The sequence below is a fragment of the Manis javanica genome, chromosome 2, assembly GCF_040802235.1.
Source record: "Manis javanica isolate MJ-LG chromosome 2, MJ_LKY, whole genome shotgun sequence".
Taxonomy (NCBI): domain Eukaryota; kingdom Metazoa; phylum Chordata; class Mammalia; order Pholidota; family Manidae; genus Manis; species Manis javanica.
Window position 1 is genome coordinate 92,572,495 of NC_133157.1, and position 25,777 is coordinate 92,598,271.

At 40.4% G+C, this 25,777-nt stretch overlaps 2 protein-coding genes across 2 annotated transcripts in view; one reads left to right on the plus strand and one right to left on the minus strand.

Moving 5' to 3' along the window:
- Nucleotides 1–25,777, plus strand: part of CENPP (centromere protein P) — a 274,606-nt gene that overhangs the window by 120,801 nt on the left and 128,028 nt on the right. The window lies entirely within an intron of this gene.
- On the minus strand, nt 1,968–24,632 carry OMD (osteomodulin). The gene is made up of 4 exons (XM_017644009.3): nt 23,349–24,632; nt 18,644–18,689; nt 6,214–7,166; nt 1,968–5,668 (listed from the first exon to the last, which is right to left on the minus strand). Exons 1-4 carry the CDS (start codon nt 23,371–23,373, stop codon nt 5,346–5,348), a joined length of 1,347 nt encoding a protein of 448 aa, XP_017499498.3. The 5' UTR covers nt 23,374–24,632; the 3' UTR covers nt 1,968–5,345.

Genomic DNA, 25,777 nt, shown 5'->3' on the forward strand with positions numbered 1-25,777 from the left:
GTCCATGATACTGTGATATTTAGTTGCCAGGAATAGTTATATATTTATTTAGGAAATTGGAGCGTATATGAAACTTTGAATTTTTAGCTCTTACAGTTTAATTTTGTTTCCAGCTACTGTTACACTTTATTTCCAAGATTTAGAAAAAAATGGATTTGGAAATAGGAAACCAGGATTTGGGTTCTAGCTGTCCTTGGGATCATATGAATTCTTTGCAACAGTAGAAGTATACAGAAGAGACAAGGTTTGCTAAGTGTGTTACATGATACGCATACATCTGCATTTTAGCTCAGTCCCAACTCAAGGAAGAAAGTGAAAATGTATAGTGTTTCAGGTAATATTCAAACACAAGATAAACATTCTTAGCAAGTTTTATTGTGAGCAGATTTGTGAAATATCATTTATTTATATTTCCTTTCTAAAAGCTTTAAATGTATGTTATGCCTTTATGTTTGTTAACTAAGCTTGAGTTCATGGTGTGATTTGGATTTCTTTGTTAGTGGTCACAAGCACAGTTCAGCCTAGTAGCTAATACAATAGTATTTTTATTAAGTAGAAAGAAAGAAACAAGTGGGATGAAAAGGAGAGAGGGGTTCCCCAAAAAGTGACTCAGAGAGTTAATTAGATGAAGCCACAGCATCCAAAAGTGACTCCAGAAATGTCTAGGGTCTCCCCAGAAAAGAAACATCAGAAGCCCACGCACAACACAGCACAGCCCATGTCCTCATTTCACCAGTCAGAACAAGCCTGTAAGTCTGAGAGCTGTCAATCAAGGACCCCTCTGCCCTGCCAAAACGACAGAAAGGAGGCCTCAGAATGAACAGCATCTGGGCCTGTCTAACCTTAGGCAGGTCTGCTCTGTTACACCAGAGTACTGTAAACCTGACTTTGCTTTCTTGACTTTGGTTTCTCATCTCACTCTGACTTCCCTGCAACAGGGAGCTGAGTACCTTCCTTCCTAACACTTTGAAGTTTTCTGAGAAAATAGATGAATTTCTTTCCTATTGTAAATATCAAATTAACAGGTTTTGTCTGGGCTCTGGGACCAACTGCAATCTTGATATGCTCATTGAAGAGGCACTTCATTCCTGAGTTTCTCCTCAGGAAAGCCTTGGGGATTGTTTGCTTTGATTTATAAGAAATACTTGGGCTGAGTATTAGTTACTCAGGGCATTTGGAGTAATAAACGATGGGTGTTGATCTGCCTCCTCATCCTCCCTGCTGAAGGACACCTGGGATGCTTGCATGCATCCTTGGGAACCGGGAACCAGAGGAGAGTTGACCTCTTTTTCCTAGTAGGTGGGAGGAACTTGGCCTTCCTCTGGCCAGGAGAGCTGGATGGCCAGGTGCCTTGTGAGGGGTGCGGGTGCCTCTGCTCCCACCATGGGTTACTGTGTAGGGGTGCTTTGGAAAGCTGAGCTATCTAATAGGGACTTGGAATGTGTTTGTTATGAGTATGTTATTTAAGCACCTTTTTTTCTCTCCCTAATGAAACCTTTAGTAGTATCTGTCTTGTTAACTAATCTTTTGTAAGGGTGGAATCTTAGAAGGAACTCCAAGAGATATCCGGTCCATTCGGGAGTCCCGACAGAGCACCCAGGTGTGCAAAGCACAGCTGATATCTGGGGGCACTTAGATCCAGCTGACCGGGGCTGGACCATTGAGATTATAGCCACTGCTTGCTGGAACCCTGTGACACAAGCTCTTTGTTAAATGCTCTGTTATCTGTCCTTATGACAGCCCTGGAGAAACACCTTGTAGAAGTGCTAAAAGGCTGTTTACCAGTTTAGAAGTCAGGCTTCCACCCATGCTTATCTAGTTTTAAATTCCTTGTTTTGAATTGCTAAATTGTGCTATTATATTCTTCCTTGTGGCTGACGATTTAAATATGTTTTCTTTTATTTATTCTGTTAGGGTCCAGGCTTCCGAGGCTTCCCCAGAGAACAAACTACACAGGCATAGAGATGTAAATTCAAGCAAAGTCTTTATTCAGCTAGCTAGCTGAGGTCCAAGTCAGCCCGATGCAGCGGGTCTCAACAAGGACCCCGAGCACTCAAAGCCAAGGGTTTATATAGCATTTTCAAAACACTTAACTCATAGTAATTTTCCACAGCTGCACATTATTCTTGCAAGACATACATCCTGGGGTTAGGCAGGAGCAAGATAAGACCACTCCTCAATTGTCAGGGAGGTTCTGCATGATAAGCTTGGTATGTAGGATTAGCTGACCAAGGTTAGCTGACTAAAGGCCACAGCTGCCCACCACCCGGTGCTCATGATTAGCTTGTTTTTCAAGGCCTTACCCAGTTCCAGTTTTTCTTTCTAAGTCACATACTCAGAAAATGGCTTCTAGGCCTTTAAGATGGCTATGCTTATGCTAACCTATTTCTATTCTTACAATTCAGGAGGAGATAAGAATAGAAGATCCAGAATTCTGAAAATTGGAGGGTTTTTCGGTTGTTGTTTTGGTTTGGTTTTTAACTGTGCAAGAGGTGAAATAAGTAATTACCACGTCTTTAAATTAATCTCACCTCTGGACCTTGTTTTCTCTGCTCCTGCCACTCTGTTCCTACTTACACATCAAGGTTCCACCGGTTCCTTGAAGTCTTCAGCTTCTTCACCACATCTGGGCCAGAAGTGAAGTTACAATACCTGTGTTCACATTGTTTTCATAGTTCCTGTATGCCACCTTAGCATTTTCTTTTCTTCCTTGTGTTAGAATGAGTTGTTTGATCTTACTTTCTTAATTATTTTTTAATGCTGATAACCTGCTCACAGAGCATGAGGGAGAGAACATTAGGGGCTTCATTTTAAACTGTCATCTCCAGAAAAGTAAAGATTCACCACTTGAAAACTGATTCTAAAATAGTTTTGCTTGTCTGGTCTTTGCATTTTGCCCAAACTATTATTTCTTAGGGTTCCCTGTGTAGGCAGTCCCAGACTTGTGTTTATTCCTTATCTGAGGGATTCTTGAGATGTTAGCCTTGTGATCAGGAACATTCATCACAGGAGTTAGTTACAGCATCTCATTAACATACTTAAAATACTTAAAATAACATACTTAAAATTCTTAAAAATGATAGATTAATATGTGATTGTTAAGGTTTTAAAGAAGATACCAAAGCCTGTCCAAATTTTAAAATAAAGCATTGGCTGATACTCATATAGGTTTCTAATTTATTTTGCTAAGAAAACAGAATGTTTAATAGTGTTGATGTACTTTCTTGTGCTAAATTAACTTAACCTTATGAACAAAGCAGTTATTTATTAGCAAATCTTTGTAACTAAAAAAAGAAACTTTTCTCTCAGATATTTACTATAAACACATGATCCCAGTTAAAAATGGAACAGTAAAGATTGTTTTAAACAATTGCTGAGATTTGCTAAAATACAGTTGTGATGAGATAATTTGGTGTTTTCTAGTTACTAAAATAAAGGGCTTAAAATTTTACTGTTTTGGTGCTCTGAGAGACAAACAAGACATTTCATGAATCTATATATGCCTTGGATCCTTAGTAGTGTTAGGGTGGTTCTGCTTACCAGGGATGGAAATCCATCCGAGGCACGGCACCAAAATATGTTAGGCAGGGTTTGGTTTGGTGACACAGGGAAGTCAGAGGACAAAGTGAGGAAGGAATTCATTAAAGTAAGAGTGTTAGGGAATGACAGAATAGAATAATAAAGGAAGTTCACTGAACAGCTGCTCAGCATGGGGTACAACCCCTGCTAACTCCTTAAGCCATGGTCACCTGGCATCCAGCGTCTGCTTGGATCTGCACGGCGTGGGGACCGAGTCCCTACCATCCCAGGCTTTGGGGAAGTGCCCAGAGCACTAGGTGGAGTGAGATTATGTCCTGTGAACTTCCTATAGGTAAAGAAGAGAGACTTTCAAACAGGTTACTAAAGAGCATGACTGTAAAATGCAGTTCCCTGCCTGGATGGCGACGGTAATTTGCAAGCCCAGGTCTGAGCTCTCAGCAGCCTCTCATTACTTGTCTGAGATAGGACAGAGTGAAGGTTAAAGCCAGAATTGGGAGGATTAGAATGACAAAGCAAAGTAATAAAACACTTACTACTGGAAAAGCACAGAGACAATGTGTTTAAGTGAGAAGTTTATTTAAGGCAAAAGGAGCACAGTTGGAGAAAGGGAAGTGTGGGCTGCCCTAGAGAAGAGGCGCCCCAGAAAGGTTGGGAAAAAATTAAAAAGGATACACACTTAGAAAGTGCGGGCGACCCCAGAGAGAGGAATGCACCGAAAGACCGGGGGTTCCCCTTTTTAAGGATTCTTTAGGAATGTGACTTGTTAAGTGCTCTTTTGAATAATCAGAATTAACTTAACACAAGGAACTTCCTGCTCTGATTTTCCGTGGGATACCGGAGTCCTGGTCTGGGAGCAGATCACACAGGCTGCCTCCCCAGCCCCCAAGGTGGGCTGAGCAATTGTCTGTTTGCTAAAGAGTAAGTTAAGAATCTTACATTTTTAAATTCATGGGTATTAAAATACAGTCTTTAAGATGGAATCTTTCCTGCCTTTTACTGTGTTGTTTACAGCTGGGCCCGCATGCTAAATTAGTTGCCTAGGTTACAGACTACTTAATTAGGTCTGGAAGGAGAAAAAAACAGCATATAAGTAAATAAAGGTAAAGAAGTAAGCTGGGCCTGCATGATTAACAATAAAGAGATGGGCTGTGCTGACGTACCCTCCTTTATCTGGGGAACATTCAAACATTCCAGGCCAAGTTGCTCTTGGCCTTTTGAGCTTTAATTGATTAATTTTGGGTCCTTTTAGTGGACTTTCTGGCCTTTTTCTCTTTCCATCCGCCCGTATCTGTTTTCCTGCCTAACAGTAGGATAGCCTCTTTTGAAAATCAAAAATACCATCCATCGCTCAAAAGGGTGGAGTGGGGTTGGGGATGTCATGGAGATCTCTAGTACAAGTGTGAAAACTTTTGAAGGTTTGGTCAAAGAAAATAATTACTCCTTACATGGATGGCTGCCTATTCCATGCTGCAGCCACCTGGCATTTAACGCTGTCCTGGTGACTGAGAGTGCATGGCCTACAGGTCTCAGCTTCTGTAATGCTTTTTCCATCATTCTTAGGAAAAGTACTGTTAATAGAAATGGCATACTTTTTTTCTCAACATGATAATATTGTTGTGTTTAAAGTTTAGTTTTTTATTCCCACTTATGCTAATTATATTTTTAATAAAATGAGCTGATGCACTGTTAGCAACAACTTACATTCAGTTTCATCTTACACTAATATATTATTCTAGGTGTATTACTGTGAGCTATGCATGCTTAGATTTATATTGAGCAATATTTTGTGGAGTATAAATGTATTCCTAGATAGTTTGCCACTCTTGCCCTCCATGATAGTGGGGCTCCACGTCTCCTTCTGCCGCTCCACGTTCTGGGCCTTCGTGGTCATCATCATCGTCACTGTCAGCATCATCTTGAAATCTTCCAAAGACTTGGGTCTTCAGTTGTATTGTCTGACCATTGGTGCTTCTTTGTTCACCATAATAGATACTGCGGATATGCGGGAAGCAGAGCAAAATGTATGAGCTTATTGGCTCTTTTAGCTTATTTTGGTCCACACGAATGTAGGTTAAATGGTTGTAATGTAGTGGGTCAACAGAAGGACACATCACTGTAACATTGATACCTGGAAAACAGAAATGAAAAGTTAATCCTGCTGCATCACATCCACAGTCTTATATTGGGTTCTATTAAAGTGTTATATGGTGTATGGTTTTATCAATTAAAATACTTAGAATTAGGTTTAATTATTTTATAGTCATCAGTAAAATGAAAGTGAAACTAAGTAAATCTTATGTTATCAAAATAAATGATGACTTCATTGGCTTTTTAAAGTAATTATTTAAATAATAAATTATGTAAATAATGCATTCTCGGGAGAAACAATCTCAAAAAGAAAAAAGTGAAAAATCACCCATAGTCCATTACTAAGGATGTTCATATTTCTTCATAAACTGTACAGTTTCTCAATGTTTAACATGATAAAATTGAACAGAAAAGACTATATTTTTATAGCACACATTTCTCTGGGGCCAGTTTCTGTCATTTTCTTAGCCAAATTCAAAACAACCCTTTTCAGCAATGGGTAAAACAGATTTTTAAAGACTTGTTCTTTAAAAAGGTAAAAATGCTATTCTTTCTGTTTGTAAGAAATAATAAAATTTTACGTACTTTCAATTTCATTATTTTCTATGTATAGGTGCTCTAAATTTCTTGGGATATAAAATGCTCGCTTCAGTTTGTTGTGCCCAATGTTGAGCTGTATGAGGCTGGACAGATTAAACATATTGTGTGGGACATCTTGTAGTTTGTTGTGTGACATTCTTAGAGCATGAAGGTTTGGAAGTCTGTTGAAGTAATTTTCTGGTATAGAAGAAATTGAATTATTCTCTAAAGACAGATACATAAGTGAAGAAGGCAAACCAGATGGCATTGATTCTAACCTGTTGTTACATAGGTTGAGTTGCATTAATTTTTCCATTTTGGCAAGGATTTTTCCTTGTAACATAGAGTCATCAATATGATTATAGCAGAGATCGAGCATGGTCAAGTTTACTAGCCTATCCAAGGCATTTGTCTGCAGTCTGGAGATCTCATTGTGACCAAGGAGAAGTCTTTCCAAAGACTTAGGAAGAGGAAACGGAAATTCTACTAAATCATTATGCTGTAGGTGAAGCTGCAATAGGTTTGACAGCTTAGCAAACGCACCATGATCAATCTTCTGCGATTTAATTCTGTTGTGGCTGAGATTGATTTCTTTAAGATGAGTCGCATTTGTGAATGAATCTGCAGGCACGGCTTCAATTTCATTGCACTGAAGATAGACCTGCTGAATGTGTGCTGGGATGTTTGGGACAGTCTTGAGTTTGCGATTATCACAGTACATTGACAAGGGGAAGCTAGGTGGACAGAAGCATTCAGAAGCACAGCCTAGCATATACTGATGAAAAGGAGCTCCATAGTCTACATTTTGATGAAATTGGAATTCTGGTTGATATACATCATCTGGCTCTTGGTCGTAATCTTCATCCCACTGAGGACTTTCATATTGGCAATATATTTTGACTCCAAGAAAGAAGAAAAGAACACATACTGGACTTAAAAAGCCCATGTTCTTTTTTATCCTATGGCAAGGAGAAAAGGGGATATATTGTGGGAAAAGTGAGTGAGACTTAGAGTAATTCTTACAGTGACAGTTATATAAAATATATAATCTCTATGTCTGTATTGAAATATTGGAAGGAATGTCCAGAATGAATCAGCAATGCTTAAACCAAATTACTGTTTACATACCAATAAGGTGGGATTAAGAAAAAAAAGTCACATAATCCCTTAACCAGACTCAGTCACCATTTTTTAAGAGAACCTCAGTCTGTCTGGTTTTCTGTAGGCCTATGATGGCAGCACAACCCAGGCCAACCCCAAAGCCGTGAGTTTCTCCACTGTTGGCACTGGCTGGGCTCACACACTGTTTTGGCCCTCCATGAGGGAGACTCAGGGTACTGGCTTTTACCTGGTGATTCTCCCTTAATATTAACCAGAATCTTCCCACTACAACTTCTGCCCTTTGGAAGAACATGAAATACTCCCTTTTAATTGAGAGCTTGAGATATCAAAAACTATCACGCTTCCTCTTAGTGTTTTCTAAGTCTAAGGATGACTCCAGATTTTTCCCTTGAAACAGATTCTAGAATCCAATTATTCAATCTCTGACTCTACTTGAATAACTACCTCAAATCCCAAATGCACACAATATTTACATTCTACAAAGTTTTAGTTTCTAATTGGTTATTCTATACTTTTTTCTTATTACCTTCCTAGATTCCCTCTTCCCACCGTTTTTTTTTTTCGTATCACTAATCTACAATTACATGAAGAACATTATGCTTACTAGACTCCCCCATCACCAAGTCCCCCCAACAAACCCCATTACAGTCACTGTTCATCAGCATAGTAAGATGCTGTAGGATCACTACTTGTCTTCTCTGTGTTGCACAGCCCTCCCCGTCCCCACCCCACCAACATTATATATGTTAATCTTAATACCCACTTTCTTTCCCCTCTCCCCTTATCCCTCCCTTCCCACCCATCCTCCCCAGTCCCTTTCTCTTTGGTAACTGTTAGCCCATTCTTGGGTTCTGTGATTCTACTGCTGTTTTGTTCCTTCAGTTTTTCTTTGTTCTTATACTCCACATATGAGTGAAATCATTTGGTACTTGTCTTTCTTCGCCTGGCTTATTTCACTGAGCATAATACCCTCTATTTCCATCCATGTTGTTGCAAATGGTAGGATCTGTTTTCTTCTTATGGCTGAAGAATATTCCACTGTCTATATGTACCACATCTTCTTTATCCATTCATCTACTGATGGACACTTAGGTTGCTTCCATTTCTTGGCTACTGTAAATAGTGCTGCGATAAACATAGGGGTGCATCTATCTTTTTCAAACTGGGCTGCTGCATTCTTATGGTAAATTCCTAGAAGTGAAATTCATGAGTCAAATGGTATTTCTATTTTGAGCTTTTTGAGGAACCTCCATACTGCTTTCCACAACGGTTGAACTAATTTACATTCCCACCAGCAGTGTAGGAGGACTCCCCTTTCTCCACAACCTCGCCAACATTTGTTGTTGTTTGTCTTTTGGATGGTAGCCATCCTTACTGGTGTGAGGTGATATCTCATTGTGCTTTTAATTTGCATTTCTCTGATAACTAGCGATGTGGAGCATCTTTCATGTATCTGTTGGCCATCTGAATTTCATTTTTGGAGACCTGTCTGTTCAGTTCTTCTGCCCATTTTTTAATTGGATTATTTGCTGTTTGTTTGTTGAGGTGCGTGAACTCTTTATGTATTTTCGATGTCAAGCCTTTATCGGATCTGTCATTTACAAATATATTCTCCCATACTGTAGGGTACCTTTTTGTTCTATTGATGGTGTCTTTTGCTGTACAGAAGCCTTTCAGCTTGATATAGTACCACTTGTTCATTTTTGCTTTTGTTTCCCTTGCCCGGGAAGTCATGAAGAAGTCGCTCATGTTTATGTCCAAGAGATTTTTACCTATGCTCTTTTCTAAGAGTTTTATGGTTTCATGACTTACATTCTGGTCTTTGATCCATTTCGAATTTATTTTTGTGTATGGGGTTAGACAATGATTCAGTTTCATTCTCTTACATGTGGCTGTCCAGTTTTGCCAACACCAGCTATTGAAGAGACTGTCATTTCCTGATTGTATGTCCATGGCTCCTTCATCGTATATTAATTGACTATATATATGTTTGGGTTAATGTTTGGAGTCTCTATTCTGTTCCACTGGTCTGTGACTCTGTTCTTGTGCCAGAACCAAATTGTCTTTATTACCATGGCTTTATAGTAGAGCTTGAAGTTGGGAAGCGAGGTTCCCCTGACTTTATTCTTCCTTCTTGGGATTGCTTTGGCTATTTGGGGTCTTTGGCTATTTTAGAAATATTTGTCCCCATTCGTTGAACAATGGTCTTGGTATTTTGATAGGGATTGCCTTGAATCTGTAGATTGTTTTAGGCAGGATGGCCATTTTGACAATATGAATTCTTCATAGCCAAGAGCATGGGATGAGTTTCCATTTGTTAGTGTCCTCTTTAATTTCGCTTAAGGGTGTCTTATAGTTTTCAGGGTATAGGTCTTTCACTTCCTTGGTTAGGTTTATTCCTAGGTATTTTATTCTTTTTGATTTAGTTGTGAATGGAATTGCTTTCCTGAATTCTCTTTCTGCTAGTTCATTGTTAGTGTATAGGAAACCAACAGATTTCTGTGTATTAATTTCATATCCTGCAACGTTGCTGAATTCAGTACCAGTTCTAGCAGTTTTGGAGTAGAGTCTTTAGGGCTTTTTTATGTACAATATCATGTCATCTGCAAATAGTGACAGTTTGACTTCTTCTTTACCAGTCTGAATGCCTTGTATTTCTTTGTTTTCTCTGATTGCCATGGCTAGGACCTCCAGTACTATGTTAAATAACAGTGGGGAGAGTGGGAATCCCTGTCTTGTTCCCAATCTTAGAGGAAAAGCTTTCCACTTCTTGCTGTTCAGTATGATGTTGGCTGTGGGCTTATCATATATGGCCTTTATTATGTTGAGGTACTTGCCCTCTATACCCATTTTGTTGAGAGTTTTTATCATGAATGGATGTTGAATTTTGTTGAATGCTTTTTCAGTGTCTATGGAGATGATCATGTGGTTTTTGTCCTTTTTTGTTTATGTGCTGGATGATGTTGATGGATTTTTGAATGTTGTACCATCCTTGCATCCCTGAGATGAATACTACTTGATCATGGTGTATGATCCTCTTGATGTATTTTGGAATTGTTTGCTAATATTTTGTTCAGTATTTGTCCATCTATGTTCATCAGTGATATTAATCTGTAATTTTCTCTTTAGGTGGGGTCTTTGCCTGGTTTTGGTATTAAAGAGATGCTGGCTTCATAGAATGAGTTTGGAAATATTCCCTCCTCTTTATTTTTTGGAAAACTTTAAGGAGAATGGGTATTATGTCTTCTCTGTATGTCTGATAAAATTCTGTGGTGAATCCATCTGGCCCCGGGGGTTTTGCTTTTGGGTAGTTTTTTGATTACCGATTTGATTTTGTTACTGGTAATAGGTCTCTTTAGATTTTCTGTTTTTTCCTTGGTCAGTCTTGGAAGGTCGTATTTTTCTAGGAAGTTGTCCATTTCTTCTAGGTTTTCCAGCTTGTTAGCATATAGGTTTTCACAGTATTCTCTAATAATTCTTTGTATTTCTGTGGTGTCCCTCGTGATGTTTCCTTTCTCGTTTCTGATTCTGTTGATGTGTTGATTCTCTTTTTCTCTAAAGTCTGGCTAGAGGCTTATCTATTTTGTTTATTTTCTCAAAGAACCAGCTCTTGGTTTCATTGATTTTTTTCTATTGTTTTATACTTCTCAATTTTATTTATTTCTTCTGTGATCTTTATTATATCCCTCCTTCTGCTGACTTTAGGCCTCATTTGCTCTTCTTTTTCCAGTTTCAATAATTGTGACTTTAGACTATTCATTTGGAATTGTTCTTCCTTTTTTAAAATAGGCCTGGATTGCTATATACTTTCCTCTTAGAACTGCCTTCTCTGAGCCCCACAAAAGTTGGGGCTTTGTGTTGTTGTTGTCATTTGTTTCCATATATCGCTGGATCTCTTTTAATTTGGTCATTGATCCATTGATTATTTTGGAGCATGTTGTTAAGCCTCCATGTGTTTGTGAGCCTTTCTGTTTTCTTTGTACAATTTATTTCTAGTTTTATACCTTTGCAGTCTAAGAAGTTGGTTGATACAATTTCAATGTTTTTGAATTTACTGAGTCTCTTTTTGTGGCCTTGTATGTGGTCTACTCTGGAAAATGTTCCATGTGCACTTGAGAAGAATGTGTATCCTGTTGCTTTTGGACGTAGAGTTCTATAGATGTCTATTAGGTCCATCTGTTCTTGTATGTTGTCCAGTGCCTATGTGTCCTTACTTATTTTCTGTCTGGTGAATTTGTTCTTTGGAGTGAGTGGTATGTTGAAGTCTCCTAAAATGAATGCACTGCATTCTGTTTCCTCCTTTAATTCTGTTAGTATTTGTTTCACATGTGTTGGTGCTCCTGTATTGGGTGCATATATGTTTATAATGGTTATAGCCTCTTGTTGGATTGAGCCCTTTATCAGTATGTAGTGTCTTTCATTATCTCTTGTTTCTTTCTTTGTTTTGAAGTCTATTTTGTCTGATACTAGTATTGCAATACCTGCTTTTTCCCCCTGTTGTTTGCATGAAATATCTTTTTCCATCCATTGACTTTTAGTCTGTGCATGTCTTTGGGTTTGAGGTGAGTCTCTTGTAAGGAGCATAGAGATGGGTCTTGTTTTTTTATCCATTCTGTTACTCTGTGTCTTTTGATTGGTGCATTCAGTTCATTTATATTTAGGGTGATTATTGAAAGATATGTACTTATTGCCATTGCGGCTTTAGATTCGTGGTTATCAAAGGTTCAAGTGTAGCTTCTTTACTATCTAACTGTATAACTTAACTCGCTTATTAAACTATTAATAACACAGTCTGATGATTCTTTATTTCTCTTCTGTTTTATTCCTCCACCTCCATTCTTTATATATCAGGTGTTTTATTCTGTACTCTTTTGTGTTTCCTTTTACTGCTTTTGTGAGTAGTTGATTTTATTTTTTGCCTTTAGTAAGTATTTGGTTGGTCTGCTTTCTTTGCTGTGAATTCATTTTCTCTGGTGACATCTATTTAGCCTTAAGCGTGCTTCCATCTACAGCAGTCCCTTTAAAATACCCTGCAGAGGTGGTTTGTGGGAGGCAAATTCCCTCAACTTTTGCTTGTCTGGGAATTGTTTAATCCCTCCTTCATATTTAAATGTTAATCGTGCTGGATACAGTATTTTTGGGCAAGGCCCTTCTGTTTCATTGCATTAAATATATAATGCCACTCCCTCCGGGCCTGTAAAGTTTCTACTGAGAAGTCTGATGATAGCCTGATGGGTCTTTCTTTGTAGGTGACCTTTTTTCTCTCTTTGGCTGCCTTTAATACTCTGTCCTTGCCCTTGATGTTTGCCTTTTTAATTATTATGTGTCTTGGTGTTGTCCTCCTTGGGTCCCTTGCTTTGGGAGATCTGTGGGCTTCCATGGTCAGAGAGACTGTTTCCTCCCCCAGTTTGTGGAAGTTTTCAGCAATTATTTCTTCAAAGACATTTTCTATCCCTTTTTCTCTGTCTTCTTCTTCTGGTACCCCTGTAATGCGAATATTATTCCCTTTGGATTGGTCACACAGTTCTCTTAATATTCTTTCCTTCCTGGAGGTCCTTTTATCTCTCTCTGCCTCAGCTTCTCTGTGTTCCTGTTCTCTGATTTCTATTCCATTAACGGCCTCTTTCATCACGTCCAGTCTGCTCTTAAGTCCTTCTAGAGGTTGTTTTATTTCTGTATTCTCCCTCCTAACTTGATACTTTAGCTCTTGCGTATTTCTCTGCAGGTCCCTCTGTGTGGTTATGACCTTTATTTTGAATTCTTTTTCAGGGAGATTGGTTAAATCTATCTCCCCAAGCTCTCTCTTGGGGTTTGTCTGGGTAATTCTGGACTGGATCAAATTCTTCTGCCTTTTCATGGCGATAGAGGTAGTTGTAGGCAGTTGGTGCATGTGTCACCTGGGAGAACAAAGTCCCTTCCTGCTTGCTGGTCACCTTGCCCTTCTCCACTGCTTGTGCCGATTACCCGCACACGGGGAGCAGCTTTTGGTTTTATTTTCTGAGCCGCCATGGGCGGGACAGCCCAGAGCCCTGCGGGGAGTGGCAGGCACCCCGGTTATCCTCTCCTGTGAGAACGGCACCCCTTCGCACCTTGCCCTCACTTCCTCTGTCTCTTTGGGCAGCTGCGTGCTGACGGGGCCTCTGAGTCTGGCCCGGGCGGCTGTGGAGGAGGCTCTGGGTGGTTGCTGTGGGCACAGCCACTCTCAGGCTGCTTCTGTGCTATGATGGGGCCGTGCTGGAGGGGTAATGGATGGGATGCTGTTTATCGCTGTGAGGGGCTTCAGAGCTGCACTGTCTTCCAGGGAATTAGAGTACCTGGAGTTCCCCAGGATTCCCAGCTGCTCTGCTGAGTGTGCTGGCACGATTACATCCAGCTGTGAGGCCCCTGCCCCTTTAAGGCTTTCAAAAAGCACTCGCTTTTCTTTTGTCCCAAGGGCGCCACCTGCGGGGACCCACTCGCAGATTTTACTGTTCCATTTCCCTAATATCCAGCACACCATGCAATGTGTGTCTACGCTCCCGGTGCAGATGGCTAGGGCTTGATGTTTAGCAGTCCTGGGCTCCCTCTCTCTCCCTGCTCCGACTCCTTTTCTCCAGCTGGGGAGCTGGGGTCAGGGGAGTGCTCAGGTCCCACCTGGCCGTGGCTTGAACTCCTTCACGAGGCACTGGGTTCTCGCAAACGTAGATGTATCCTGGCTGTTGTATTGTATCTTCTGGTATCTCTTTTAGGAATAGGAGTATTTGTTGTATTTTCAAAAATATGTGTGGTTTTGGGAGGAGGTTTCCGCTGCCCTACTCACGCTGCCATCGTGGCTCCTGTCTCCCCCACTGTTTTTGAGTTAAGTCCTGAACATACAGATATTACAAGTGCACTGTCCTGTCTCCCAGGAGCTGAGGTCTGGTAGAGAAGCAGAGAAGTGGACAGGACTGTGCAGGAGTGCAAGGAGGGTAAGGGGGCACCTGACTCAACTGTCTGCACTCCTGGGTGCAGTTGCTGTGGATGCTGTGCAAGGTGAGGAGTTCGAGAGCCTCTGGTTCAGCTCACCACTTAAGGTCGGGAGTCATTTGACACATCTGCCTCTTACTTCATCAACAGAACAGGAACTGTAACAGTATGAGATGTGCATGTATAAAAATGTAACCTTTTTTTAACAAAAGGTTAAAAAAAAGAAAGAGATCAACCATACCTCTTACTCTGAGGCCATTTTCCTCTACCCTTCTTATGCAGGGATTCATGAGAGAATTAATGTCCTAACACACCACTGCATGTAATGAAAGAACTTATCTCCTATTCATCTAATATGGTAGTAGCTATTTTTCATCATTCTGATAATTTAGAAAATAGTTACTTAAATCATTTTCTGTGATGGAGACCCACTTGAGAAAGGAGACCCTAGACTCTAACATCTCAGATTCTTTTCTTGCCAGAAACTGAAAATGTGTAGAATGTAAATATTGTGTGTATTTTGGATTTGCAGTAATTATTCAAGCAGAGTCAAAGACCTCTGACCTCCCTTCCCTCAGTGATCTTTCCTCCAGCATCCTCAGCCTTCCCTCCCATGGCCCATACTGTGGACTTGCTCACTACCAGCACTGCAGCCCCTTCACACCCTGACCACTATCTCCACTCTTCGTAATTGACTCCATGTAGCAATTCCAATTGCAATAATTCTTCAGTGTCAGTGGTACCTAGAAGATGAGCATCCTGCAGTGTTTTCACCACCTCTCACCCATTTCTCCTAATGTGCTCCATTCCTTCATTTTAGCCTAAACCCCAGAGTGCTGTGACCACCCCTCTGCACATGCCCACGGCCACCTGGCCCTGTATACCCTGCACTTGTCTGGCAAACTCCAACCCTGGCCACTGTGGTTGTCCATCCACTCCCAGCATGACTCATGCAGCTGAATATCATGAGAGTATGGCAGTGACACTCCAGAAGCCACCCCTCACTTTCTCCCAGAGAGACCTCTGAACCTCATTCCCCACTGGTTTTAGATGATGACCTTACTGTCTTGGCTAAGAAAATAGAATAAAACAATCATTTACTCTAATATATGTTGTTATATCTACCCTTGCCCTACCTACAGAAAATGCCAAAATAGCAGTGTTTTGATCTTTCTAAACAGTCTGTGATATTGAAACTCATAGTTTCCTTTTACAAATCTAAATAGACTACATCCACTATCCCTTCTGATGTGTGGGATTCATGAAAAATGTATCATTTGCGCTAGACTTTGAGGGAATACTGGGATTCCCATGGAGGAGATAGGAAAGAGATAAACAAGGCATGTGAACAACAAGGGATGGGGTGGGAAATGGTGGTCAGCTGCTGCAGGAGCAAGAGAAGACTCTTACATCTAGCCTGGACCAATCTCTGAAGGGCCGCAGTTTCAATAGGGAGTTTGCACTCTGAACAAACACCTAATTTAATTCATCAGTGCAGTCAAACTGTGATCTTCACTGTGCAGTGTTCCTGTGTGAGGTGGGAGGGAGCCCTGGAAGGAGAGGAAGGAAGGAGTGTGGCCTTGTCCCAAAGGGTGGTTTCCCATGCTGGCTGACCCAGATGATATCCAGAAGCTCCCCGGGGTCTGAATGGATGCTCTTCATTCACTGTAGTCAATGCCTGACTAGATGTTTTATGTGAACAGAGTGAAGCATCTTACAAATTTTTGTAGGTAGGCAGTTTGGTTGGACTATTTCACTTAACAGTTATCTTGAATTATTTCTGGAGGTGCAGCCCAGCTTGTTGGGGAACACAGGTTGAAGCAGGTATGGCCCCTGCAAAGAGCATACAGTTCAAAGGACAGGGGATACTAGTCCTGTGGGACCAGTTGCTTAACCCTGCTTGGGGAATACAGGGAAGGGAAGGCTGCATTAACATCATTTGACCCAGACTTTGGGAGATTAGCAGGAATGGGTGTAGAATATCCTGTAGATGCACAGATTTTTTTTTTTAATTTTAAAGACTTAATTGTTTTGTTGGTATGCCACAGAAACTATACAATTCAGAATTTTTTCCAAAGCAGTTTTAAATTTAACTCTGTAAAGTTAAAGCAGTGTACATCACTATGACATCCAAGGCCTAAGGACGTAAGACTCTTTTGCTGTTAAAAATAAGAAATTCTCAAAATTATTTTACTCACTGGTTGATAACATTTTATGTATTACATTTCTGGCACTTCATTGTGCTCATTATAATATAGCATATTAGCTCTTTTAGGAAGCACTTGTCATTACTTTATTCCTGTCTCACTGCACATTGGGGTAAGGCTGCTATGTCCCAGAAAGAAGCAGAACAGGGAGGCAGAGACAGAGTCTTGGAAGCTGACAGTTCTACAGTTGAACTTTTAAAAGAGTGCTCTGAATTTATGCTTGGGTTAAGAACATTAGCAATCAATCATCAATTAGTAACCTTACTTTGAGGATTAAAGTCATGGCTCTATTGTTCAACAATTATGAGAAATTATGGGAAAGAAGGAGATGCTTTGACCTGCCCTTAATTTCATGCCTTTGACTTGGAAGCAGGACCTCAGTGGGTGGCCTGAGAATAAAGGGAATGGTAGTGCTGTCTGCACTTGGTCTTCTTGGCCCCTAAGAAGAAAGGCTATTCCAGAGACAGTTTCTCTCCCTCATCTGCGCTCCGTCGTCTCTCATCCCTTGTGGGTGCTTTGTATGGGGCCCTTTGAGTGTGGTTTTGAGGTCTGAAATCCACCCTGACTCCCTCCTTATGCCCATTGTTTTTTCTCTTGCTCTTCGGCTTTTCCCAGACCCCTTTCCTGTTACAGTATTTCTTTTCATCCAAATTTTTCATTCAACTGATCTTTTCCTAGCCATTTGCTAAGCATATTTTTATTACTTCTGCCTTTGATGTTCTACAATTTATGCCTTGTTCCCTACCAGAAAACTCAAGTCAGTCATTTCATTTCCTTATCTCTAAATTTTGACAGAATCTAGTATAATGCCCAGTAAGTGCTGAAAGATTTGTTGAATGAATGACTGAATTGTTAAGTTATATATTACATCTTGTTAGGGATTCCTGTCACTACTAAAGCTGATTGTTTAGGCATTTACTTCACCACAGTGATCTCTTTTTTTTTTATTAAGGTATCATTGATATACAATCTTACGAAGGTTTCACATGAGCAACATTGTGCTACTACATTCCCCCATGTTATCAAGTCCCTCCACCCCATTGCAGTCAACCACAGTGATTTCTTTAAAGCAGCACATTCACAGAGAATGTGACTGCTCTCTTTTCTGATAAGATCTCCAGCTGTATTCTTCACTTTGCTATTACACTGTATAGTAGAAAAATAATAAATGTGAAAAACAAAGCTTAAAGCAAAGTAAACTATGTTACCAGTGTTTGAAAATTCCCCATTAGTGAGTTTTTCTCATTACGGCTGTAAAAGTCCTGTGCCGTCACAGTTCCACTTGGAAAAGGGCACTTGTGCTTTCATCCAGAAAGTCCTGGTTAAATGAGGTAGAACTTTGTTCTGGAAAGTTTAAAGTAATTAGAAAGACTCACAGATTTTTTTTTCAAGACTTAATTATTTTATTGGTATGCCACAGAAACTAGATATAAGAAACCAAGTATTAGTATACAATTCAGAATTTTTTCCAAAGCAGTTTTAAATTTAACTCTGTAAAGTTAAAGCAGTGTACATCACTATTACATCCAAGGCCTAAGGAAGTAAGACTCTTTTGCTATTAAAAATATGAAATTCTCAAAATCATTTTTAACTATAATACAATTTAATCTTAACTGAAATCCAAGAAACTAGATTCTTCAGTACCAGATAGAGCACTCATATCTTCCCTTTGAGAAAGAGGCAAACAAAACCAAACACATTCTGATATCAAGGAGTTGATCAGTAGAGGAATTTGGAAAAGTTTTTAATGAAATGTACACAAATACCCATCATTCCTACAGCCAGAATCTCTAGTGCAGCTCAGAAGTGTGGCTCAAAGTCATTTGCTGTTTTTTTTTTTTTTTTTGGTCATTTAAAGTAGAGAGCGTGCAAGAGAGGAGACAAAATGATGATTCCATTAACCTAAGAATCTTTCATTGATAGTAAAAAAACTAAACAAAGATTATTTATTGGATAAATCTAAAGTTTGAAAATTCACTATAATTCTTCCCTGAATATTTGACTGACCAAAATTTTAATGTAACTTTTATCAGATACTGCTTCCAAAAATTGTTCTCTAACAATGGCTGCAATCTATTTTACTGTTAAGCAAACAAATATACTCTTTTATTTTTAACAGGAATACTTTCTTTAAAAATTTTAAAATTACTTTATCATCATACCTGATGAGTCTGCTTTGATTTTCAGGGGTTGAAGAATTTGCAAATCCTGTGAAAAATAAGAAATTCCTAAATTCTTTAACTGACTCTTAAAAATCCCCAGTAGTCCAGTCAGGGCTGTCCTTGAATTACTGTAGCAACTTAAGCAAATATAATGTGCTTGGAAAATACTGGGGTTGAATTAAAATTATGTATTTTTTTTCATTACCCGAAACTCAATGGATTCAAATTAAGGTGCTTATGCTCTTGGTCAGATTTATGTGGCTAGCATCTTTCTTTTCCCCTTAGTTTTGGTTTGAGGTGTGGCAAGAATATCCTCTAATATGAAAGGCAAACAGAACTAAATGAAACAGCATGTACTGATTACTGTTTTTATTTTCATTTTCATGCCAAAGAATTCTTCAAGTTAAGATCCAGCATAGCCTGGAACTCAGCTTCTTGGCATTTTAAGGTGGACCTCAGAGTCATCCTGAAACCCCGCTTGTCTGATACCTTATGTTCACACCAGTGTATCAAGACAAGGAGCCAGGATCAGAAACAAAGCATTTCACATCAAATTTATTTTTAAAATGAAATAGCTTCTCCTTGGTGACACAGATTCAACACATCACTTTTCCATACAAAGATTCATGCCTTCTTTTCTGTCAGCTATCACTGTTTTCGCCTTCCTCCCTAACAGAGCCACAAAAATTTCCTCATTTCACTGAGCTGTTTCTCTTGAAGAGTAGCAGTTAACTGCTTAAATACTACATTTTTAACACTAAAGTTTTCATATTTTGAACAAGGAGTTAACTTGTTTCTATTAGCAGTGAACTTTGAGTTCGTTCTCCAGAGATTGTTTCAAGCTTGTATGAACTAATGAACTACAGTGAATCCTGCAGCCCATTTTTGTTTCCTCACTTATCCCTAGGTTTTTACAAAGAACTCACAAGATTTATTTCGTTATACTTCACATTTTTAAAAAGTATACAGTGTTGCAAGTGATACTTTGGCAATAATATAAAATTCTCATCTATTATTTGAGACACTGGTATGTAAAACATGACAGACTGGATTTGGGTCAAGATTTCTTCTTGTTATTGACCTGTTCCATATGTTTCCTCTTGGTCTTTGTTGTTAAACCTCTGACTTATACAAACCTGCACTTTTTCCAAAAATTGTCTTACATGCCCTTACAATTCTTTGGAAGATTAATTTTAAAACAACAGCTTAATTTTCACGTAATTCCTCACTTAATTCTGCAATTGAAACTTATGATCATGGTTATATTGTTCCCAGCAGTTATGGAAAGGATATTTATCAACACATCACTTTTCCATACAAAGAATCATGCCTTCTTTTCTGTCAGCTGTCACCATCCTCGCCTTCTTGCCTAACAGAGCCACAAACATTTCCTCATTTCACTGAGGTGTTTCTTCTGAAAAATAGCAGTTAACTGATTAAGTACTACATTTTTGTTAGTATACTGCCCTGGTCCTGGAATCAGCCAGGACCAAAATATTTTGGGGGGAATGTAAATGAGTTTGCCAGTGTCCAGGAGATTGAGGTGGTGGGTGAGGTAGGGTTTGAGTCAGACCGCAGAGGAAAAGTAGAAGCTGTAAGTGACTGCGATGGTTCACCATTTTAGTTAGGTGGTTCTAATTGTAGCTGTTGGGGAGAGTAGTAGGTCAAATTGTTGAAAAGTTTAAATTATATTCTATGATTACAGTTTGAAGTAGATCTTCAAAACTGAATAGCTAGTACTGGCTAGGAAAGGCCAGACTGAGACCTGATTAATTGTGAAAACAAGCATAAAGGTTTTTCATTCATTTATTCATTCAGCACCTACTTTGTACAAGGCAGTTTTAGGAGCTTGGGAGATCGAAAGTTAAAGTCCCTGATGTCACGGAGGAGAACAGAACATGAGTGTCTATCAACAAGTGTGGAGAGCTGTGGAGAGTAATAAGGTAGGGCTGGGGTGGGAGGATGTATTAAAAATGAACAAGCCCAGAGCACAGAATAGTGTGTGCTGGAGTGGAGCAGATACCAAGCTGTGTATGATGGGGAGCTGGAGGGCTTATGCTTGAGGGGGGCTAGAGATAGCAGGAGAGGCAGTGGGGGCAGGCCACGGGGGGACCGGTAAGAGTGGGAGACACCGGCATGACACACGTTCAAGTCCATGCACAAGCAAGAAGCTCACCTGGTCTTGTTTGTTGATGCATACCCACAGGCCTGCGGACATCTCTGGCCCTGTCAGCTGGGAGGCTGAGAAGCAGTGAGGCTCAAGAAGCAACATGCACCCAGTGCCCAGGTCTTGGCTTCTAACACTGTTCTCCAGTCAAGGGAGCAGGGCTGATTCCAGGACCAGAGCAGAGAGCCTTCAGGGTGAGCCTGGAGCATAGTGTAGCACCAGAACGTGGGGAAGGGCACAACAGGAAGGGGTGTGGGGAATCTCTGTACATTCTACTCAGTTTTTCTGTGAACCTAAAACTGCCCTAAAAAGTAAAGTCTATTAATAAGTTTTAGAAAGGGAAATTACTCTTTTAGATAGTTTAGCAAAAAACCTGAATATAGTGGGGAGGCCAGCCAAGTTCGTGTCAGAGGGCAACAGACAGCATGGCGGGGCCACATATTCCAGGAAGAGTGGAGGGGCACCCTCCCAGAGGCAGCCAGGGCCAGCATCAGGATGAATGGACAACTGCTGCTGACACACTGGGAAACTCAGTCTCCCAACATTTTAAATCAGGTCATGTTTATGAGGCAAAATGGCACTTGGCTGATGAGCAGCTTCTATCAGAAGCCCAGTTGGGCAGCCCTACAGAAGTAATCCAATCACTAGAGTCCCATTTGCCGAGCACACATAGTGCATCTTTGTGCATCTTCCCCCCAGGGCTGCGAGGGGCACACAGGAAAGGGATGTGGGGAATCTCTGTACCTTCTACTCAATTTTTCTGTGAACCTAAAACTGCTGAGCTTGTGGCCTGTCCTCTCCTCGTCACCCACAGATGGTGCCCCATTCCATCCTCACCCACTCTGACGAGCCAGAAGCATGGTAGTCCTCTCAGTCAGTGCATCCCAAATGTTGTGGGACATCTGTCACCACCCTAACTGCTGGAGCTAGTGTAAAGTTCAGGGGCCAGCATCTCCATACCCTAGACCTGCAGCGTAGGGACTTCAGCGCCAGCCCAGGAGCCAACATTTTTAATAAGTGTCCCAGGTGCTATGAAAACTCGAGAACCACTGGTCCAGAGGACCTTCTGTCCCTCACTTTCAAGTTAGATCTATTATGCAGCCCTTTGTGTCCCAACACCTGAGTATCTTTTTAGTATGTCTGCCAGGGTCCTACTGTCACTGACCTCTTTCCAGTGACCAGTGTCTCTCTTGTCAGAAGTGTCTTGACCGCTCTCCCCATGTTCACACATTTCCTTCCCTGATCTGTTTCTCATCTTGTTCTCTGTAAAAATAAATCTAACTATACAAAGATTCTACTTAAAGACCTCCAGTGCTGCCTTGTATTTTAAAATAAATTCTAAACATGACCTTGCTGTTTGTGGAAGGTCTGACAGCCAACTGTTGCCAATCCTTGGGCCAGTTGACTTGTGTTTCTGGGCTGTGCCCACTTATGCCTCATAAGGCATATGTGCCCATTTTGCCTCATAAACATGACCTGATAAGTTTCTGGGCTGGCCTTCCTTATGGCCTCAAGCTACCCTGCTCCTCCCTCATGCAGGCCTCCCCATGTTCTTTTCCCTCTGCTCAGAATACTGGGCACACACACACACATACACACACAACCTTGGTACCAGCTAGCTCCTGTTTATCTTTCAGATGCTGCTGATCCCCATTGTGATAAATAATGAATGTAATTACCTGTCTGATTTCTCCTTTCCTGCTAGATTCTCACATGCTGACATGCCCCCAGATTGTCATAGTGGGGTATCAGTAGATACTGTTTAAATGAGTGAATGCACACTCTCCTCCAGGGTACTTCCTTGTTTCTGTTTTCTGAATATCTTTCTCCTGCCTGTAGGAGGAAAGGTTCCCCTGGAGAGCTGCCCTTTATCACCCCAGAGCCCTGTCCTCTGTTTGTCCTCAACATCAGCTCCCTGACCATCAGTGGACAGCATGTGTCCTGTATGTAGTGCCAACATTTATTAACATAAAAGCATGACTACAGTAACACTGAGAAAAGGCAATCAGTAACTAGTTGGCTGAAATTATCAACTCTACAAAGGGCAAGGAGAAATGAGTAGTTCCTATACTTGGCACAGTGTCAGAATCACTGTGGAGGCTCTGGATGTAACAGAGCTGATTGTATGTGTTTAAATGACTCAGAGGTTGAAAAGGAACGTTATTTCTTCTACTCTGCCTTATTCAGAGTACTTCTGACACCAGAAGTTTGGGTTTTTCCACAACAACCAATTATCCAACACCAGCTGGGTGTTCTACAATTTAACTAAATTCTGACACCATCTACCTAGTCAGCATCACATCCCATAGGTTAGGTGCTTAGAACCACAAGACAACTCTCACTTTAAGGCCAGATGCAAGTCGTAGATCTGCAGGTTCCTCACACTTCTGACTTGGCTACAAATTGTGGTACCCACAAACCCCTCCTCAGGTTAATTTGTTGTAACAGCACACAGAACCCAAACACTTATATTTTTGGGTTTATTGTATAATAAAGCATAAAGCAAAGGATACAATATATAGCAGGATGAAGAGATACCTAGGGCGAGGTCTAGAAGGGTCATGAGTGCAGGAGCTTCCGTCCTGTGAAGCTGAGGTGTGCCCTCCAGCTCCTGGGTGTCCTCACCAACCTGGAAACTCTCAGAACCCAGTACTTTAGTGGTTTTTATGGAAGCCCATCATGTGGGCATGATCAATTATTAACCCAGTCTCTGGCACTTCCCTGGAAGAGGGGAGAGGGGCTGAGCATTCCCAGCAACTGATCACAACCCTGTCTTTCTGGAGACCAGCCACCATACAGGAACCCCCATCTGCCCACTGCCACCATGCTCCACCAGAGTTGCTCCTTAGAACAAAAGACCCTCCCACCACCCAGAAGGTTCCAAGGGATTTATAAGCCCTGAGTCAGGAACTTGGTCAAAGACAAACATTAGAGCAAAAGATTCTCCTGGGTGCTGTTATCACTTAGCAAGTTATAAGGTTCTAGGAGCCCCCTGTCAGGAACTAGGGCAGACACCAAATGCATATTTCTCATGTCACAAAGACTCCTCAAAAACACCCTATAGTGTCTTATCCCAGTAGCCACACTGCATGATTCCAGGGCACATGGTCACTGCTGTTGAGACCTTCAGTAGAATAGTCTTGTCATTTTCTTGTGGATCCTTCCAGAGATATTTTATGCATTAGAAGCAAATATATGTGTAAAAATCATTACTTACGAAAACAATTCTTACATGAAATTTTGTTTCTAATCTTTTCCTAATGTAAAAATTGATGTAATTAACAACTTTCTGTATGTCATCGCATGTGTGTGCAAGTACGTCTGAGGGATAAATCTGTAGGCATGGGCATGTGTGTCTATAATTGCTTTCCACAGAGCACCCAAGCATACCTGTTAAATACTCCTCAGTACAGGTTATTAAGTTTTTATTTTTGGTGGTCTGGGAGGTCAAAATGGTATCATAATGTGAGCTTTCATTTTCCTTACTGTGAGTTTGAATATCTCTTCATGTACTTTATAGCTACAAATGCTTCTTTTTCTGGACCTATGTCTTCTGCCTTTTTTCAATTGTATTGCAGGTCTTTTCCTGGCTGACTTTGAAAAGTTCCTGTGTTCTGGGGAAGTTGGGCCTGTGTGTCAAGACTCCTGACTGTTGTTTTCCAATTTGCCATTGGTCCTCTGGCTTTGCCTTGACAGCTTTGCCGTGAAGACTTTGTTATGTCATTGAGTTCATACATTTCTACTGAAGGCCCTCCTGACTTTTGTGTCATAGAACCTCCTTCTCCACCTTCCCATTATAAGAAAAATTCTCCCAAGGACCCCATAGTTTCTGCTAGTACCATTATGATTTCTTTTTCTATTTAGTTTTTGCACTTAAATTTCTGAATTGCTAGAATTTACAACAGCTATTTTGAGGTGTCATCCACTGAATGTCTTGCCAGTGGCTCTCCTGGGGTCCCAGTAGCATTAACTACAGTCACGAGATGATCTGTCACTTGCCCAGGGCCATGTGACTTGATTGTTGCAGCTTTTTGAGATCTGGTAGGACTTGCTCCCCTCATCCCTCTTCAGAATTTGCCTAAATGTTCTTACTTCTGCCTTGTTTGATTGACTTGTTCTGCATATTTCCTTGGTGTTCATATTTTCCAGTGTTAAGGTTGTCCATATGTTTCACATTGAGGGTGATTTCCTTTGTCCTTCAGCTTACTCTGTTTATTTGTGATAGACTCATTAATGGTATACTTCATATATGTAAAGACTAACTGTAATGAGCATAAGATACCAAGATTAATGAAAAAAAACACATATGCACTCACCATCCAGCTTAAGAACAGGATATTATTGATGCCTCTGAAGACCCTATACTTGTTTCTCTCTGTCCTCCTGCCAAGGGGGACTACTGTCTCAAATCACGTGTTTTAATGTTCCTTGACCTTTCATATATACTATGTCTAAGTATGGATCTCTAAACCATATATTACTTAATTTTGTGCTTTTGAGTTTTATATAAATGATGCAGTACTCTAGGTATTCTATAGATTGGTTTTTTCACTCAACATTATATCTCATTCATTCCATTGTTGTATACTATTTATACTACTGTATGAAAATACCAGCATTTATCTTTTTTCTTCTATGAAAAGACATCTAAATTGTTGCTCTTTCTTTTCTGTTACAAAGATAACACTGTGAATATTCTTGAACATATCTCTTGGGGACACTTGCATGGTTTCATTGGGGTAGAATTGCAGGTCAGAGGGATCATCTGCAACTCTACAAGGTACCATGTTAAGTTCTTAATTCATTACACCAGATTGCATTCTCACTGTGAGTAGGTAAGGTTGCAGTTGTTGGAAATTTCATTAATACCTGGTATTATTTAACTTTTTCCCCAATTGGATAGATATGCTATTTTAATTTCCATTTCCATGATTACTGAGGTTTAATAGCTTTTCAAATGTTTTTCA